Source organism: Macaca thibetana, chromosome 3, assembly GCF_024542745.1.
Source record: "Macaca thibetana thibetana isolate TM-01 chromosome 3, ASM2454274v1, whole genome shotgun sequence".
Lineage (NCBI taxonomy): Eukaryota > Metazoa > Chordata > Mammalia > Primates > Cercopithecidae > Macaca > Macaca thibetana.
In genome coordinates, this window is record NC_065580.1 from 16,467,529 (window position 1) to 16,488,134 (window position 20,606).

General features: G+C 46.3%; 2 gene segments (V, D, J or C); both read right to left on the reverse strand.

Annotated features, from left to right (window-relative positions):
- The window catches only part of LOC126951089 (T cell receptor beta variable 6-5-like), an 88,740-nt gene extending 85,357 nt beyond the window's left edge, over positions 1 to 3,383 (reverse strand). Inside the window, 2 exon segments of the V gene segment in view lie at positions 3,182 to 3,222; positions 3,312 to 3,383. Of these exon segments, the coding sequence occupies positions 3,182 to 3,222; positions 3,312 to 3,360 (90 nt within the window).
- The window catches only part of LOC126951110 (probable non-functional T cell receptor beta variable 7-3), a 632,711-nt gene that overhangs the window by 546,745 nt on the left and 65,360 nt on the right, over positions 1 to 20,606 (reverse strand).

Below are 20,606 nucleotides of genomic sequence, written 5' to 3' on the forward strand. Positions count from 1 at the left end.
TTTTCCTTGTTGGAAGATGCTGGGGTGTGTGATATCCTGCGTACTCAGCTGATCTGGGGGAAGGGTGGTCAGGCGTGTAATACAAGGGACCAAATGTTGTCAGCAGGATTGTCCCGGGAAATTGTCTTTCAACCATCTGAGACATGTTTTGGGCTCTTTGGCCCTCTCTGCTCTGTCCTGTTTGGGGGCCAGGTCTCTACATGGAGAGAAGGCACCTCTACCACACAGTATTCTTGCCATCTTCACAGAAATGCAGGGCAATTTCTGCAGATCTGAGGATTTCACTTTGGGTTTGCCATCAGATCATTGAGCTGATCAGCTACAAATTCATGAAGCACATTTCTCATACTGCGGAGCTCAAAGGGAGACCAGAGCACTTGCTTCGGTTACAAAAGAACTGGGTCCAGGAAGGCAACAAGACGTGAGATTCCCTCCCACTGTCTCCACAGATCACTGCACTCTGACCAGGGGTCTGATGTCCATGCAATTCCATCAGGAGGGAAGCTCAGGAAAGAGATAAAAGAAGGAGGCAGAACCCTGCCTCTAGGTGGAGGGAGACAGTATTAAAAAAAAAAAAAAAGTTAGTAACTTTTCTGGAACATCTACATACAAATTGTGTCCACATTCACCTGGGCAGCACAGGTGTCCCCCGGAGAGGAGTCCGGGGACTGTGGAAGGTTGAGACAGTTGTGTGATTTGATGCCTTAATCTGGGAGAATCCCTCCTGTGCTGGATTGTGTTAAATTAACTTTGCAAAGGCAAGACAAGAATGCCATTTCTCTTATTCTGGGTTAGAGATGGTCAAACATACATTTGGTAAAAATTTTTAGATAGATGTAAAACAGGCACTATTATACTTGGCAGGTCATTGTGGTCGTAGAGTGAGAGTCAGTGACCAGAGGATACAGAGGCATCCAACAGACCTAGGAAGTCCTATTCCTTCTGCACCCTGTGTCCAGTTCATCTTCCCAAATGCTGGCCAACAGCAGCCAGGCTGCCCCCAGTGTTTGGCAGTAAACCTGCAGGGGTGGGCCCCACACAGAGGGAACAGCTTTCCCAAAAACAGATTTCCCTGGACTTTTCCTGTGCTCCCGGCTCAAGGTCCCACTTCATGGCCTGGCATGCTCTGATCCTCCCATGTCCCTGACACTCCAGCCTGTCCTGCCCAGAGCTCCAGGAGCCCTGGCTGCTGACTGGCTCCCTCACCTTCTGACTTCTCTCCTCCAGACCTTCTCTTCCTCAGCTCCTGCCACATATGAAGTCTAATTCTGATCATAAATACATTAAACTGTCCAATTTGTAGTGGCCCTGTTTTATTGATGTAAACCTAATGGAGATTTTCTTACAAGAAGTGGTTTCGAGGAACAACCTTTAAGGATGGTATTCTAGAAGTGGATCTCTGATCCGTCTCGATTTGTTGTGGGGTCTTGTGCTGCAACCACAAGAGGAAGCCTTGACCCAGGTGTGGCCACCATGATGGTGATTCCCCATCAATTTCCAAGACCAACCTAGGCTAGCAATCAAACGGGTGAGTTTTCTTGTACTTAATGCTAGATCTCTGCCAGGTTACAGTAGATGTAGCGTGTTCCTGCTATTGGTTCGTCCACCCACTCATCACTCACTCACCCTGTCATTCACTCATCCATTCTCTGTGAAATGGGTCTCCCCACATGCCAGGCACCGATGTTGCTAAATGCAGCAAGCACCGTTTTAGCTCTCATGGGCTTAAAAATTGGGTGGAGAGGCCGGGCGTGGTGGCTCATGCCTATATCCCAGCACTGTGGGAGCCCGAGATGGGAAGATCATGAGGCCCAGAGATTAACACCATCCTGGCCAACATGGTGAAACCCTGTCTCTACTAAAAATACAAACAAGAATTAGCTAATTCTGGTGGTGCGTACCTGTAATCCCGGCTACTTGGGAGGCTGAGGCAGAATTGCTTGAACCAGAGAGTCGGAGATTGCAGTGAGCTGAGCACACCACCGCACTCTAGCCTGGCAAAAGAGCGAGACTCTGTCTCAAAAAAAAAAAAAAAAAAAAAGAAAAGAAAAGAAAAGAAAAAGAAAAAAGGAAAAGAAAGAAAGAAAAGAAAGAAAGAAAAGAAATCAAAAGAAAATTTAAAAAATGGGTGGAGCACAAAAATAATCAGACAAGTATCTGAGAAAGCCCAACGGTGCTAAAGGTTAGTAACAGACATCTGATTCTATGAGAGCTTAGGAGAGGAAAGTTGATCTCAGCTGGGAGGGGAGGGAGTGCTTCCTGCAGGAGGGCTGATCATGGTGAGATCTGAAGCACAGGTAGGAGCTGGCCACTAGAGGAAGGAAGGCTCCAGCCCAGGGCAGAGAAAATGGCCGCTGAAGACTCTGTGATTGGAAGGAAGGAGTCACAGAAGAGGGGCTCCACTCATGGCTGCAGTAGAGAGGGATGGGGAGGTGAGGGGAGGAAAAATCCAGCAGGGCCGTGGAGGATGACTGCCCAGATGGGAAAGGTGGGCTACAGGTGAGACCACGTGAGGGTGGGGGCTGGGAGAAACCCTAGAGAGAGGAAGCCACACGCTCACCAGGGAGAGACAGGAGTCCAGATGGATCTGAAATACAAATCCTGTTTCATCCTGGGGCCCTCGGACTCAGGATGATGAGTACAAAAGTAGGAGCTGGGGAAGCCCCAGTCCTGACCCAAAATCATAGCTCTGAGGAAAGATCAGAGAGAGCAACAAAGGAGACATCTGAGGACCAGTCCAGGCCTGGCTGAGACTGCCTGCAGAGACACCTGACATAGAGCGAGCTCATGCTGTCCGGGCCACTTGGGGTTCCAAGGTTCCTGGTGCAGAAAATTCCGCCCAGGTCATCCCTGAGTTTTGGGTGGTGGAGGAGGGCAGAGCCGCCCTACTTTTATGTGCAGAGAGGAGACGGCCTTGCAGCGTTGGGGAGTAACTGCTGGCACAGAACTACACAGATGTCTGGGAGGGAGCAGCCGACTCCAGCCTGAGCGGGAAATCCTCTGTGTTTAATCTGGAGACATTGTAGCCACTGGGGACTTCTCCTTTGTCAGTGACACCAGCAGCAGCTGAGTAACGAATCAGCCTCAGCCCCATGCCTGGGTCTTGTGGATACCAGTAACTGGAGTTATGGCTCATATCCTGGGCACACTGCACTGTCATGCTCTGTCCTGTCTTCAGGACCTGGAATTTTGGGGTCTGAGTGACACCAGCATTCACTGGACCTGCAGAGAAGGACAAAGCTGATGCTGCAGCCCCAATGGGGAGGCGCTGGGCCGTGAAATCCACACAAGGGGCCTTGCCCAGGAGCCACCTGCCCACAGGAGAGAAAAGGCCGCACAGCACAGGAGCCTGATGCTCATGGCACGGGCTGCAGGACGGAGGGGTCTTCCGGGCCTGTGTGTTGATAAAAGGGGAACAGGGCTCTCAAGGCAGTTGTTCTGAGACGTCATTCTCCCTGCCTGGGCCCCAGAGCCTTCCTGTCAGGAGAGGCCACGCCTCTTCCCCAGTTGGTCAAATCCAAAATCAATGCACCAGTAAACAGCTGAGAATGAGAAGAACACATTTGTGTGAATTGAAACAAGTATCCAAGATTTTCATGACCTTTTGTAAACAGTTTGAAATTCAATGTTCATTTTATTTCTTCAATGATATAATTAATATTCTAGTGTTAGTTATCTACATAGTGCTGTAGTCTAGAGTCTTAGGGAAGCTCCCCACGTCTTCCTGGTGTTTTTGACTCCTGTGTCCCAAATACTCCTTCAAGTATCCTTTTGTAATTTGCTTAATTGACCTTAATCCTGTTTAAAATCCTTTGTGTATATTGGTTTTCTCTGTTTTCACGTTTCCAAGTCCCAGGGGCAGGCTCATCAACATTGGAGGAGTCGTTTTGCTCTGTTTCTTGTCCATTCACTGATAGATGGGACTCCTGACAAACCCAGCTGAGCACCTTCAGGTCAACCCAGGACTCTTGCTTTCCATGCCTGGGGTGAGACCCCAGCAGGCAGAACCACCTCACGCTGCTGACTGCCCTCTCTGTGTGGACGATGATGACCACCCAGTGCTGCCCATGATCTGTGGGCACAAAGGTGGCCTGATGCATGAGGGATTGGGGAGAGAGGGCAGGCTTTAGGGTGAGGAAGAATGCTCTGTTTTTATTTGCGATGTCATGTTTCGTAGGGAATATCCCTGTGTAGGATTCCTGCCATTAATTTAGTAATAAATAATATTTACTAATAAATAAAAAGGAGCTCAAACAACATATCCTGTGATTCCTCCAGGGTTTCACAAGCTTTCCCCTGGTGTTTCTCCTTGTCTATTGTCTGAGCTCATCATCTTCTCGACCCAGCGACACCCTTCCCACAGGTCTCTCTGTCTACTGAACCAAGCAGCAGGGTTTCATTCCTTCTGGCTCCCCTCATTTCTGTGGCTGCTTAATTACGGGTGGAGTGGTTTGGGATGGCACAGGGCAAAACAACATAAAGGGCATTATTCTTCTTAGGGCTCTGATTCACACTCAGAACTATATGCTTCGTGGTAGAGCGTCACGGTCCTCATCGCGTGTGGATCAACACCCCGCCTTCCTCACCTCTCACTTTGTGAACAAGTTAGAGACTCTTAGAGTAGAAAACACCTTAGAAATAATCTTGTTTCCATTTCCAGGTGTGCTTTGTAAGGTGGACTTGTTAATACTTAACAGAGCTCTGTGTCGTTAATTTTCAGAGAAATTATTCCCTCAGTGTGCATCTGTGCTGAGACCTTAAAAAAAACCATTAGGAGAAGGAGAGTAGCATCATAACTTCACAGCTTAGAATTTGATATTACATGTCCTTTGTCTTCGACATTCTGTGGCCACTCTGCTGTGCTCCCAACTGTCCCTCCCCACTGCCTGTGCTTCCTTCTCTGATGATTCAAAGAAAATAAGACCCTCATAATTTTAGAATGTAGGAACATTTACCAATTTCTGGCCCATGAGAGTCTCTCTTTGAACTCTGAGTTATTTATTAAACAAACTGTGACTCCATTGGCCGTGCCATTTTTCCCTTTGCCACCAGCCTTCATAAGGTAAAGGAGCCTTATAGATGTTTCCTTAACCTCAAAAATAAATAATCCCACCTTCCAACTACTTACAAAGCAAAACTGACGAAAATCAGATGGTATTCTACTTAACGTTGTATTCCTCTACATTTCACGTATAGGAAGTTACCACGTAGTTGCTTCTCCCCGCTCCCTCATGTTAACAACTGCTCCTCACAGAGCTCCCTGGCCTAGTGTATCCACATCAGTGTCTCTGCTACATCTTGTGATGGGAATAATTTTCTCAAAGCTCAGATCTTCTGGTTCCAGGCCACTAACTGCTTACCCACTCTGTTACCTCCCCACTGCCAACACCATGATGCTTGTACCTGCAGTGCTGCAGGGTACACGGACTCTCCTGCCCCCTGGCGTCTGATCTGAAGACAACCCCAGATGGTTCTAGATTTCCCCTCTCTCAAATTCCAGTGACCCCTCTGTGAATTCCATTTGGAAGCAAGCCGATTGCACTTCATGTGGCTCCATCATTTATTAGCTCTGAGACCATGGGCAAGGCATTCATTAACCTTCCTGGGCTCCAGCCTGATCTAGACTCATCTCTAAAACAAGACTAACATTCCTCTCCATGCTTTATGAGGATTAACTGAGATACTGTGTAGTCTCTGGTAGGTTTGGATAAATATCTATCCTTTTATCCTTCCCTGTATCCTCATGCAGGAGAAACTGATAGAGCTCTCAAACCTGCTAGGACTAAGAGTGATGGAAATCTGGAATCATCAACTGGTTGTTGGGGCAAGGAGAACCTGGAAGCCTAAAGAGGCCATTCAGTCACTTTAGAGAAGATCTGGCAGAATTTAGGAATCAGACCATAGAGCATGAATGTGCCTGTCTACCCTCATTGTGCAATATGAAGCAGCAAATAGGAGCAAGTTAGATCTATAATGACCAATCTGGAATAATAGAGACCAAGGTATATTAACAGAAAAGAGTATGCATGTGACTGGTAAAGTGTACAGGTGAAACCATTTTCTGTAGGTGTACTTGGGTAGAAAGGTATGCATGAACATAGAAAAGAGAGATGAAAAGAAGCACGCCAGAGTATTAATACTGGTTACCAATGGAAGGTGGGATTGGACGCACGTAGACCTGTGTTGTCAATGCTGTCTGCAAATATACAATTTCAAATGAACTTTCCTTTTTGAGAGCAACTGAGGAAGAGGACTTCTGAGGGCAGAGCTGCAGGAGGGGCCTGGAAGAGAAGCTGCACCTACTTACATCATGGTGATGTGCGTTCCTTCGTCCAGCTAAGAATGGTCTGAGAGAGAAGCTCAGCACAGGGCAGTGTTTCATATGCACAGAGCTGCTGAGAGCTCTGAGGGCCCCAGCCCGGGAAGTGTTGGGGAGACGCCTATGGGACAATGTCTTCCACTGCCCAGATCACGGTCTCATAAAGACAAGTCCACCTATATCTTCTGTGCAGAGGAAGGTGGCTGTGGGGTGAAGGCTGGTGCAGGAGGGCACAGAGGTCTGGGAGAGGCTGTCCAACATCAAAGCCACATATTTGGCTTTGAGAGAAAGTCACAGACATTAAGGGATTTCTCTATGGTGCGTGCTGGCACGAATCGGCTGTGCACTAGCTTCGGCTCCTATTAACACCTGCACATGTATTCATAGACAGCAGTCTCAGGCATCTCCATGTCACTTCGTGTCCTGCCTTTGTTGTCTGGTATCTTGGGATCAGGTTGTTCCAGCAACTGTGAAGTGTATGATAGAAGGAAGTTGCGTGCTCAAGGAAGTACCCCAATAATGTAAACCTGAGGTCAAGGCTTAGACTAGGATGTGGTGAGCCAAGGAAAAGGCTTTAGGGGACTCACTTGCCCCCAGGAAACAAAAGGCCACACCACTGAGGAGTCTGGTAGCCATGGCAGGGCCAGGGAAAAAGGGGCAGATTGTGGGGAGTTTTTAAAGTTTGTGTGTTGGGGACATAATACCTGGATGTCAGTAGAGTCACTGGTGATGCCACTGCCCCTGCCAGCCAGTGACTCTGCCCTCTGCCTGCTATTCCTCCCTTGACCTGCTGCAACCTTCAACCTACAGTACAGCCGTAAACCTTCACGCATGTGGTCTCTGCTCCTGGCTGTCTTTCTTCCAACAGACAACAGCCTGACAATGTTTGTAATCATTTGTCCTCCACCTGCCTCTCCACTGTCAGCTCAGGGTGTCCATTTTGGGATCTTTTTGACAGGCTGTTGCTTCTTCACTGAACGTATGTCCTTCCCTCCCATTCCTATGTCTCTATGTTATTTCTTACATGAAATATATTTCAGGTACATTTATTCTTAATGGTGAAAAGCCAAACTTAAATTTCACTAGAACAAATTAAGAAAAATATGTTTAGACATTTATATGAGAAAGGAGTTTTTGTCTACACACACAAAAAAAATTGTTTTTAGTTTTTGTTGCATTAAATTAAACTTTTGTGCATCAAAAAACACCGTAAAAATGAAAATACAAGCTACAGACTGGGAAAGTACAGAAGGAATGCATATAAATGATTAAAAAAATAGTGTGAAATGCAACATTCCTCAAAGTTGCTAATGAAGAAGGCTTAGTAATGACCCCAGAAGACATCTGAGACTCTACTGCAACCTGCTGATCACTAGAGGACAGTGTGAGGGCTCTGACTTACTGACCAGGACAGAGAAGGTGATGATGGAGCAGGGGGATAGGTAGAAAATGTATGGACTAGTTTGTTTCCCACTTCTGATGCTTATAAGCCCAGAGACATTGGCGAAAATGACTCAGTGTCCCTGAGCCTCCCATCTGCAAAGAAAGAATAAGAATGTTTGATTTGCAAGATTGTGGAAAACCTTTAAGCTATGTAGCATATACAAAAATCCAGCACACGTCTGGGGCTCAGCAGTCACTCTTCCACTGAAGTTACCCAGTAAATAACAAGCTGCAAGAAGATGCAGCAGAGAAGCAGGCACACTCAGGGCACAGGAATCTTGGACTCTGTTGGTTGGGAGAGCTCTGCGCTCAGTAGGACACAAGACATGCCTTCCAAACAACTAAAAGCTTCCCTTTAATGAGTGAAACCTGGGTTGGGCCTGCAGCTCTCAAGTCAAAGCTAAGCCAGGAAGTTTATATACAGAATGCCAGTGACTCTACCAGGCTGTGCCAAGCTGCTGGCACAGAGATACAGGGCCGAGTCCTCCACCTCCAAGGCGTTCACATTCAGCTCAGAGCTATAGTTAGGGAACTGATGACCTGAAAATCTATGAGGGAAGGTTCCTCTGTGTCTCTCTTCTTCCTCGTCATACCAAAGGATGAACTGGAGTCCCTGACCCAGGGCCTGTTGGTACCAGGACACAGTGTTGTGCCCAGAGATAGGAGAGCATCTCAGAGTCACTTGCTGTCCTCTCGTTTTGATCAGGTGTGTGGGACTTTGGGTGACTCCAGCCTGCACTGGGCCTGTGGGAAAAGCAGATGGAGGATGAGCTCAGGAGACAGCCTGGAGGCCCTCCCCGAGGTAAAGTGGAAGACACAGGGGTGGGAAAGCTGAGAATGGGGCTGCTGTCCAGTGCACAGGACTCACCTGCTCCCAGGAGATAAAGCAGCGCCCAGCAGAGGAGCCCGGGGCCCATGGCACAGTGGGGCAGGCAGCACTGCACCTGATGCAGGGCTTGGTCCTCCTGGGGAAGAGCTGAGTGAGTTCTGCACCTTAATTTTCCTGATGGGAGGGGTATCCTGTGATGTCACTGTCCTGTGTCCTCCCCAAGCAGCTTCCTTAGGTCTAGTGCTCCATGGACCCTGTACTCTCTACCTGTCCTGCAGAGGTGGAGGGATGGGTGAAGGCAGAAGCTTCTGCGATGATACAGTTGCTCCTCTGCCTACACTGCCCCATCGCCCTCTCACCCTCCTCCCACCTAGTGCTGGGGTGCTCCATGCTGGAGCACACACACCTACCCATCAGCAGAGGGTGAGGAGCCTGTGATTAAACCTCAGGTTCCAGCTCTTCCTGGCTGTCCTCGCAACATCTTTCTGATGCTAGATTCACACCAATGTTTCTTATTATATTTTCCTGTCCCAGGCAACATTCCCAGCCTCTTTCCTGAGTGGCCAGTGGTGCAGAGTCCCCAATATTAGGTCCATCTGATCAGATCCAAAGCAGACCTGGGTTGTCTGTAAATTATCAAGACTACAGATTCCCCAGAAATTATTCTAGGACCTTATCAGCTCACAGCACAGATGTAGCCAGCTTGGGACTCAGCATCCTCAAGGCCATCCTATATGTAGGGCTCTGGACAGTTTATTAATCCCTCCAGATCCACCCTGCCTTCAGAAGCTGACCCCAGTGTATCATGTTAACTGTCTCCCCTTTTCTCTAACTCCAGAGTGAGTTTGGCTTATGGGGGTCAGGATAGCAGAGGGAGGTAGGGTCACCATCTGTGCTGGTTTGCAAAATATATTCCCTTGGCTCCCTTCTTGCTGGGTTAAAATTCCCGGTGCCTGGAAGTAGTCACACAGTAGCCTGAATGCTTAGCAGCTTAGATATTTCTTTCAGCAGATATCCTAGCTAAAGACTCATAATTTTTATATTCCATAAAGTCCTAGAACAGGACATAATTTTGCGAAGGTTTTTGCTACTTACAACAAGGATGGCATTTACGTCAATTTCCGATACCTCGTCCCTCATTTCCCCCTGAGCCTTCACCAGAATTGCCATTAATGCTCAGTATCAGCAATCTAAACTTTTGCTAGTCTGCTTCTCTGAATTTTTCCAACCTCTATCCATTACCCAGTTCCCATTAGCCAAAGCTGCTTCTACATTTTCAGGTACTTGTTATAGCAATAGCCTCACTCTCAGCACCATGTTTTCTTTCAATTTCTTTCCTCCTGCTGTTATCCAAGGCAGAAGGAAGGATAAGCAAGCACCCAAGACAGAGAAAATGACTGAATTCATCCCTTTTATCAGAAGACCATTCCCAAGACAACTAATTCACTCCCGCAATAAGGCAATAAGGGCATTGATCTCTTTCTGAGGGTAGATCCCTCATGAACTTGTCATAACTGTCCCACCTCCCAATACCATTACGTTGACAAACTTCAACATGAGCTCTCTTGGGGACACGCAAGCATAGCACACGCACCTGAGCTGTGAGTCAGTATTTCTACTCTTAAGGCTATACCTCAAAAAAAAAAGAACGCATATGTCCACAAGACAGAATTCTACGAGAATGTTCACAACAACTTTATTCCTAATAGTTGAAGACAGGAGTAACGTGGATCTCCATCAGCAGGAGCGTGGGTCAACAAGCTGTGGTATATTTATGCAATGGAATATTAGTCATAAGAGAGAACGACCTACTGATACTACAACATGAATGCACTTCAGAAACTCTAATTTTGGGGGAAAATAAATCAATAAAAATATTATGTGATTCCATTTATATGAAGCTCAGCAATAAACAAAGCTAGTCAATGGTGATTAAAAAATAACAAAAGTTTATATCTCTGGGATAGAAATTGATTGGAAAGGAGCATGAGGACACTTTCCTGAGTGATGGAAATTTTTTTATAATCATTTCAGTTACTGTTGCACTGGCATATATGCATTTGTCAAAATGTATCAGGATGTCCTTGTATTAATATTTGTGTTTTACTCTCTGTTAATTATACCTTAATAAAAAGTATTACTAAAAAGTAAACAGCTAAATTGCATAAGAGAGTCATTTACAAATGTATGCTTGTATTCTGCACAACCCAATTTAAAAATGAATCACACAAAAATGAGAAAAGACAGAAGCATACATATCTGTGTAAGATTGGAGATTGTGAGAAGTGCTCAGTGACTGAAATAGGCAACATTGAAATTTGGCATCACATTAAGCTCCACTGACAAGTGGGCTGAGAAACAACTGAGGATCAATATCAAGGAAAGCTGTAGACAAACAAAAACTTTCTAAAAATACCTTCATATGCTGTTGAAATCATTCTGAGAACCATGAGCTGCTATACATTTCATAACTTGGGAAATGTGGCATTCATCAGTCTTACAATTAAGCCTTTCATTTTGAATTTCAACAGGTTGGTCAATTGATGAATTGATTTTTTTTTTTTTTTTGCCAAGCAAACAGTCTGCTCCCCTCTTTGTAAGTGGGGTCCTGGGTAACCCAGCCCTCCCCCTTTGTCAGCTTCACAGAGGGGAGTTGGGCACAGCACAGACACATGGGGTTTGCATTCCCTGTAGAGCCCAGCTATGGACCTCCCAGTCCTGCAGTTAATAGATGCCAACTAAAGAAACCTTGCCTCTAGGTGTCCGCTTTACCTGTAAGTGCTAAACAGGCCGGAGAAAAATGAAATGTTTGCTCAATATTATTCTGCAATATTTTACAAGAAAATGAAATGAGGAGCTCATGGATTTTAATCCAAGCCAAGGTCAAGATAATAATTGAATTCCTTCCTTAATCTACCCTGAGGGGACGCAAACACTGCTCTATGCCCAGAAATGCCTAGTAGAGTCTTATTTAAAGTTATAGTCTCTTTTCGATAATTCTACTAGTCAATTAGCTTCAGGTCTAATGCATAGTTTGGTACATCTACTAACATTTTCCTTCAGTAGTTTGTTTACTTAGGTGTTTTAGAACTTGTTATCAATATTTTTTGTCATCCAGAGAACACGTACTTGGTTTCCAATGGAATCTCAACCAAGTTGTACTACTTATAAACTTGTAGAATCCCAGATCGCTCAAGCAGGTTAAAGCTGTTGCCTGGCCAGACCTGCAGGGAAGATGAGATGCAGCAGAGATGCACTGAGCTCAGGGCACAGCCTATCCCTAGCTTTCCCCTGTTCCTCTGAGGCAGTTGCTCCTCTGCACCTGCCTCTGACACCAAGGGAGCCCAGCCAACATTCTTCAACTGCAGATCTCATTAAAGATTATAGGGACTTCCCACCTCTTGCGTAGCTGTAGGTAACCTGACAATAACTGAAAACTGCTACAACATCTTCACAATATTGGATCCAAACCCTAATTTTTCTTAACCCTTTCCCTCCTAGGCTGCTCTCCCAGACTCCCCAGAGCCCTTTAGATCCCAGTGGACCACACTGCCATCTTGTGGCCAATAAGTGAAGTTTCATCATTGTTTCTTCTGCAGTGGCCCAAGGAATGCTGGGAAGTATCTACAGAGTGAGCTGCCAGAATATTCCAGAAGTGTCATCCTGCAGGTTTTATGAGCAGCTTCCCTAAACCCTAATCCCAACACTAGTTCTAACCCTGATTATTGCATTGAGTTACCAATATTAATATCCCACCCTCATTCTGAATAACTCTTATCACATAGCTCCAGTTATAGTCTAACTTTTTCTCCCTTAAACTACCATCTAAAGAAAGAGGAACAGAATGAGAGGAATGAAGGGAAATAATATTTGGTTTAAAATAGGAAGAAAACACAGACGTTGAAATATAAAGAGGTTATTTAATCTGAATCACTAAAGATAAACAAAAATGTCTTCCAAAAATGACAATGCTACCCCAAAAGCATAGATGAGCAAATGATGAAGTCAAATGTCTATTAATAAAAAGTAAAACTGAAATATATAAAACGAGACCTCTTACAAGGCAATAAGCAATGGTGAAGGAGCGGTACTTAATGCACAAAATAAGGATGGACATAAGTAAAACCAGCAAAGGGACTGCTACAGGAAATGATCAACTTGTGCACATCCACTGATGTGAGCACCAAAGAGGGAAGAGGTGAATCTTAAAGAAGCACAGGAGCAGCGGGAGATGAGGACACGCTGGTGCAAAATACTATGATAAGGAAGCAAATCAGCCAGGGGACTGTGGATTAGATGACTTTGCTTTCTCCTGTCTCCTGTGACAGCTGAACTAGACCATTTTCCTTTCCAAGGATTTGCTGCTGCACCCTGAATTAGATGGCCTTGGGATTTGCTCCTCCTCAGGTTCCCATGGATGAACTCACTCTCCCTCCTTGTTGAGCACAGTCTGCCTCCCCTTCAATCCCACAGTACTGGGGATTCAGACAGACTTCTCAATCGGCATCGACCTCTCTCATGGCATGCTCCCACGCCCGCTAACTGTGCCTTTTCATTTCCACTAGACTGAAAGTTAGCTGTGGGCAATGAAACTTAACACTTTTATCATAGGATGTACAAGTGACTGCTTTCAAAATTATTGCTGTTTCTTTCACTGCCTTGGCTTATATCTGAACAGGAAAAAAAGGCACAATTTCTTAATGTGACTTAACCACAAAAACCTTCCCAAGTGCCAAAAACAATATAGCTACCAAGGGATTGCTCTCCTCATTGGTGAGATGGCAAAATAAAAAAAGAAAGAAAGTTTTGTCGAATACTATAAAGGAGACCCAGAATTCCAGTCTCTCTTATATAAACATCATTCCATGGCCTCCCTCTAACTAAGAGACAGGCAGAGCCATCCCTGTGCCCTGCACCTGGCAGAAAAGTCCTGCTGGAGTCTGTGGGGAGCTGGCGAGGATGAGCCTTGGTGATTCTGCCCCCAGAGCAGAGATACTCTGAAGGTGGGGGCATGGCTGATAGCATTTGCTAATTTCTGTGGTACCAGCATCCCCACCATGGCAGATTTCAAGCGGCCAACATGGCTTCACTGCTGGGGAGCTGGGAAGAGTATGCCTATTTGGCTCTTCTGAGTTATTCAAGCTGAGTCCAGCACATCCCTAGACTCAAGAGCAAATCTTTCAAAGTTCTTCAATGCTTCCTACTCATCAGCCTAAAAATGAAGCAACAGCAACTATAGCACACCTCCTTATTTTCATGATAGGATCACAGTGTGTGATCTGGGGTCTTGGAATAAACAAAGGGACGTTTGTGCAGAGAAAGGATTTCTGAGTCCTCTGAAGCTGCTGAGATCACAGAGCAAAGAGTTATGCTGGTTGGTTGCAGAGGTGCCAGCCTTTGACTTCAAGTAATTGCAATGAAATGTTTCTCCTGCTTAACTTAACACAACAGAATGATTTCATCCGAGCAGAATCCCTATTCCTTCCTATTTATTCCTTAGTAACATCTTCCCTTTGCTCCTTTTGCATGTTCGTTCTCAGTATAAATTGGAAGCCCTGCTCGCTTTTGTTTCATGTTCTTGCAGCACCGTTTACAACTGTGGACTAAACTGTTCAGCCTCAGCTTGTCCACTGTTAGGACCAGGTGTCTCAGGAGTCATGTGGAGGAAGGTGGCAGCAGTTAGAGAGAAGGTCTACGAAGGCAAGGAAGGAGTTTTTCCCATCAGTGCCCTGGAAAACAGGTAGAGAGGTTTGATATTTTGTTGCAGAAACTTCCAAGGTGACAGGAATAGAAGAGACTTCAGAAGAAAGATGTTCCTGGGGATGCAGCCTCAGACCTTCCAGATGCCTCAACATATGCAGAAGAGGCATGTTTCCTGCTTTTGACAACCTCAAGTATGTGGGCAGCACCGCAACCTCCAAGACCTATAGAAGATGCATGTCTGCCCTGAAGGCCGAGGCTAAGACATCCACTCCTTGCTTGAAGAAGTGAGCTGGTTCCGAGGACTCCTAGAGTGCAGTGGGCCCTGATTGTTTTCACCACCTACATTTGTAGTCACTGTGTTTCACGAATGAATCTGTGGTCTCTTTCTACCCAAAGGACAGCCGATGTCCAAATCTACTCCTTTCCCATGAAAAGTAAGGAAGAAAGAGAGGCCTCTACTAAGGGTCTCTAGTAGCTGCAAGGAGAGAGAAGGATGAGGTTTGTGAACAGGAAGGAGGTGACTGTGCCACGCTGTGGCTAAGCTACTGGCACAGAGATACACGGCCGAGTCCCCCTGCTCTGTGCGCTGGATCTTCAGAGTAGAGACGGATCCCTCAGGCCTCTCTGCAGAGAACCGATCATTGGGCAGCCCTGATTTGTCTCGTTGAGCATCATCCTGGAAGTAAGTCAGAAACGCTGGGCCCTGCCCCAGGGCCTGTTGGTACCAGTAAAGGTAATCATGACCCGAAATTGGATCACACCTGAGAGCTACATCCTGTCCCCTCTTCGTGACTTTGTATCTTGGGGACTGCGAGACTCCAGCACCTGTGTGATCTGTGGAAGTAGAATTTGGCAACAGAATAAGGAAAACATTTGTAGTCATCACACACACACACACACACACACACACACACACACACACGCACATGCCTATACACAGGAAAAAAATGAAACTACTTGGTGTTCTGAGGACTCACCTGTCCCTAAGAAACCCAGGACCACCCAGCAGAGGAGCCTGGTGCCCATGGCAGGGTCAGGCCAGGACAGGGGCGTTACCAGATCAATATCACTGTGAGCAGGAGCAGAGGATGACGGACGTCCTTGTCCCCACAGGGCAGTTACCACAGTGACATCACTTCCTCTCTCAATCCCCAGGACCTCAGGATCACAGCATTTATATTAGAACACACTTGAGTGCTGCCTTAAATATTTATAACCTTCTTTTTTAACATCAATGCATGGTTCATCGCTTTGGACTCCAGAGCTTTCTGTACCCGGAGGCCTCACACTGCATCTCTGAGTTCATCTTCTCATCCCACAGCCGCTCCTCTGTCTGCTGGGCATGTCCTGTAGGATGCGCCAACACTGTCCCCAACATAGGGCACAAAGGGGTGAGCTCATTGTCTTTCCTCCAAGTCAGGGTCCCCTCTGCCATCCCATCCCCTTTCATGCCCTAGCCTTCTCCATTCCCACAGTCACACGTGCCCAACAGGACTGCCCCATCACATGGGTTCCCTCATGAACTGCCCTCATGCCTTTCTTCTGGGATCATTTCCCACCTTTGTTAACTGTAATTCAGAAAAGATACTTGGGTAGAAACTCACAGCGGTCTTTTTTCATATTCCACTTATAAAAGTTGTTTTTAATCAATGTCATCTTAAAAGAAGGAGAATGACAATTGAGCTAATGGTTATTTTTAACCACTATCTTGACTTACTCTTGTTCTCCATCTAACCCTGTGGGCGGTATTTCTCTTTTTTTCTGATTGCTTTCAAAATCTTCTCTTCGTCCCTCAGGTTTTACAATTTCCCTATGACTTGACTATTTGTCTTATTTGAGATTCATTTTGATTCTGGAAACTCTGAATTTGGGTCCTGAACACCTCTAAAGAATTGTCAGCTAACATCTCATAAATATCACCTCATAACATTCTACCTATCTACCTGTTTGAAACTGCAATTGTATGCAAGAAAAAATGGGAATTTTTGAAAAATATGCATATTCTAATATATGGGAAACATCCATTTTTTTCCCCCTTTTCTTTAACTTTTCATAGTTCACTTTTAATTTTCTGTGCTGCATTCTAGATGACTCCTGGAGATCCATCTTTGACATCACTAAAAATCTCTTTAGGAGGTGCCGATCAACTGTTTGACTTTTCATTTTGTTTTCGGTGAGTGTGTGAGGCATTCCTAGATACATTATTTGACAATTTTTATGAAAGTTACTTGATGGTTTCAGACATTCTCTTTTTCCTTGTTTCAGTTCTCCCTCATGTTCATTTAAATGTAGCTCTCCAAACTTTCATATCTTATAATGCCAAAATTTCCAGTCTTTGGGTTTGCATTTCAATCTTTTGTTGCATGTGCTCACATTTCCTCATTGCTATCTCCTAATATTCTTCTTACTGGGAATCTGTTTGTTCGATGGTAGTCTGTGACATTCCAGAGAGGCCTGGACTGACAGTGAACAACACCAAGAGTCTGTCATGTTTACAGGCATCTCCAGTCTAACTCGCAAAGGTACGGGCCCAAGAACTGTCTGCTGCACTCTGGGCTGCTATATACACCCACGACATAGGTTGGTAGAGTCAAAAATGCTCTCTGGACAGTCCCAACAAAAGATTCAGAATAGAATTCAAGTTTTCTAATTTTTTGAAATAAATCTCATACACATATAGACCCTCTGGGTGGAGGGAGATATCCGGCACAGGATTAAAAGAAAAGTTAGTAGCCAGCGTCTCTGGAACATCTACATACAAACTGTGTCCACATTCACCTGGGCAGCACAGGTGTCCACGGAGAAGAGTCCAGGGACTGCGGCAGGTTGAGGCAGTTGTGTGATCCAATGCCTTAATCTCCGTCCTGTGCTGGACTGTGTTAAGTCAACTTTGCAAAGGCAAGAGCCTGCCTTTCCCAGAATGCCATTTCTCTTACCATTCAGGGTTACAGATGGTCAAGGTACATTTGGTAAGATTTGGAAGACAGATGAAAAGCAGTCACTATTATTATATTTGGCAGGTCATCGTGGTCAGACAGTGAGAGTCTGTGACCAGAGGATACAGAGGCATCCAACAGATCTAGGAAGTCCTGTTCCTTCTGCACCCTGTATCCAGTTCATCTTCCCACATGCTGGCCAACAGCAGCCAGGCTGCCCCCAGTGTTTGCAAGTAAACCTGCAGGGGTGGGCCCCATACAGTGGGTGCAGCTTCCCCAGAAGAAGGTTTCCTTGGACTTTTCCTGTGCTCCCGGCTCAAGGTGCCACTGCATGGCCTGGCATGCTCTGATCCTCCCATGTTCCTGCCGCTCAAGCCTGTCCTGCCCAGACCTCCAGAAGTCCTGGCTACTGACTGGCTCCTTCAACTTCTGACTTCTCTCCTCCAGACCTTCTTTTCCTCAGCTCCTCCCACATATGCATAAAGTCTAATTCTGATCATAAATCTGTTACACTCCCAAACTTGTAGTAGCCCTGTTTTATTGATGCAAACCTAATGGAGATTTTCTTACCAGAAGTGATTTCAAGGAACAACCTTTAAGGATGGAATTCTAGAGGTAGATCTCTGATTCGTCTAGATTTGTTGTGGGAAAAGACCCTGAAGGAGAGCACAGAGACCTGCAGGAGGTCAGGTGCTGCAGCCACAAGAGGAAGCCTTGAGCCAGGTGTGGACGCCATGATAGTGATTCCCCATCAATTTCCAAGACCGACCTGAGCCCAGCAATCAAAGGGGTGGGATTTGTTGTACTTAATGCTAGATCTCTGCCAGGTTGCAGTAGATGTAGCATGTTTTTATTATTGGTTCATCCACCCACTCATCACTCACTCAGCCTGTCATCCACTCATCCATTCTTTGTGAAATGGTTCTCCCTACATGCCAGGCACCAATGTTGGTAAAAGCAGCAGGCACAGCCTCAGCTCCCATGGGCTTAAAAATTAGGTGGAGTTAAAAAATAACCAGATAAGTATCTGAAAAAGCCCAACTGTGCTAAAGGTTACTAACAGACACATGAATCTATGAGAGCTTATGAGAGGAAAGTTGATCTCAGCTGGGAGGGGAGGGAGTGCTTCCCACAAGAGGGGCTGATTGTGCTGCGATCTGGAGGACAGGTAGGAGCTGGCCACTGCAGAAAGGAAGCCTCCAGCCAAGTGCGGAGGAAATGGGCTTTGAAGTCTCTGTGATAGGAATGAAGGAGGCACAGGAGAGGCTCCCCTCGTGGCTTCAGTAGAGAGCGGCAAGGAGGTGAGGGGAGGAGAGACCCAGCAAGGCCTTGGAGGGTGACTGCCCAGATGGGAAATGTGGGCCACAAGAGAGACAATGTGAGGGTGGGGGCTGGGGGAAACCCTAGAGAGAGGAAGCAATAAGGTCACCAGAGAGAGACGGGAGTCTAGATGGATCTGAAATACGCATCCTGTTTTATCCAGGTGGCCTCGGACTCAGGATAATGAGTAGAAAAGTAGGAGCTGGGGAAGCCCTTACCCCACCCCAAAAGGAGAGCTCTGAGAAAAGAACAGACAGAGCAACAAAGGAGACATCTGAGGACCTGGGACCAGTCCAGGCCTGGCTGAGACTGCCTGCAGAGGCACCTGGCACAGAGCGAGGCTCATACTGCCTGGGCCACTTGGGGTCATTCGGGGTTCCAAGGACTCTGGTGTAGAGAACTCTGCCCAGGGCATCCCTGAGTCTTGGGTGGGGGAGGAGGGCAGAGCCTGCCTGGCTTTATGTGCAGAGAGGAGGCAGCCTTGTAACGCTGTGGAGTAACTGCTGGCACAGAAGTACACAGATGTCTGGGAGGGAGCAGCCGACTCCAGTCTGAGTGGGAAATCCTCTGTGTTTGATCTGGTGACATTGTAGCCATCGGGGACTTCTCCTTTCTCAGTGCTACCTTTACCAACTGAGTAATGAATCAGCCTCAGCCCCATGCCTGGGTCTTGTCGATACCAGTACATGTAGTCATGGTTCATATCCTGGGCACACTGCAGTGTCATGCTCTGTCCTGTTTTCAGGACCTGGAATTTTGGGGTCTGAGTGACACCAGCATTCACTGGACCTGCAGAGAAGGAGAACAAAGCTGATGCTGCAGCCCTAGTGGGAAGGCGCTGGGCCTTGAAATCCACACAAGGGGCCCTGCCCAGGACCCACCTGCCCACAGGAGACAAAAGGCTGCACAGCACAGGAGGCCGATGCTCATGGCAGATGCGGCATGACGGAGGGGTCTTCTGGGTCTGTGCATTGATGAAACGGGAACAGGACTTTCAAGGGAGTCATTCTGAGACCTCATTCTCCCTGCCTGGGCCCCAGGGAGGGAGAGGCCAGGAGAGGCCACGCCTCTTCCCCAGATGGTCAAATCCAAAATAAATGCACCAGTGAACAGCTGAGAATGAGAAGAACACATATGTCTGAATTGAAACAAGTCAAAAAGATTTTCATGACCTTTTGTAAACAGTTTGTAATTCAATGTAAATTTTATTTCTTCAATGATATAATTAACAATCTAGTGTTAGTTATCTACATAGTGCTGTAGTCTAGAGTCTTAGGGAAACTCCTCATGTCTTCCTGGTGTTTTTGACTCCTGTGTCCCAAATACTCCTTCAAGTATCCTTTTCTAATTTGCTTAATTGACCATAATCCTGTTTAAAATCCTTTGTCTATATTGGTTTTCTCTGTTATCAAGTTTCCAAATCCCAGGGGCAGGCTCATCAACATTGGAGGAGTCGTTTTGCTCTGTTTCTTGTCAACTCACTGACAGATGGGACTCCTGAGAAACCCAGCTGAGCACCTTCAGCTCCACCCAGGGCCCTTCATTTCCGTGCCTGGGGTGAGATCACAGCAGACAGAACCACCTCACACTGCTGACTACCTTCTATGTGTGGACGATGGTGGCCACCCAGCACTGCCCATGTCCTATGGACACAAAGGTGGCCTTACGCATGAGGGACTCAGGGAGAGAGGGCAGACTTTAGGGTAAGGAAGAGTGCTCTGTTTTAATTTGAGTTGTCATGTTTCGTAGGGGGTATCCCTTTGTGCGGGATTCCTGCCATTAATTTCGTAATAAATAAAAAGGAGCTCAAATAACGTATCTTGGTGCACAGAGTCCCACACTTATTAGGACACCACAGTCAGGATAACATTGTCATGTTCTTCAAATTCTTACCAATTTTTGAACAAAGGGGATGCTAATAAGTTGTATGGCTGGTTCTGAGTACATAATTGTGTTTCATATTCTGCTCACCTCCCTATGTGCTGTTTTCCTTTTTAGCACAAGCACAAGACCAGGGTCTGGGTCACTCAGTATCAGTGGGACTTTGGATCCCATC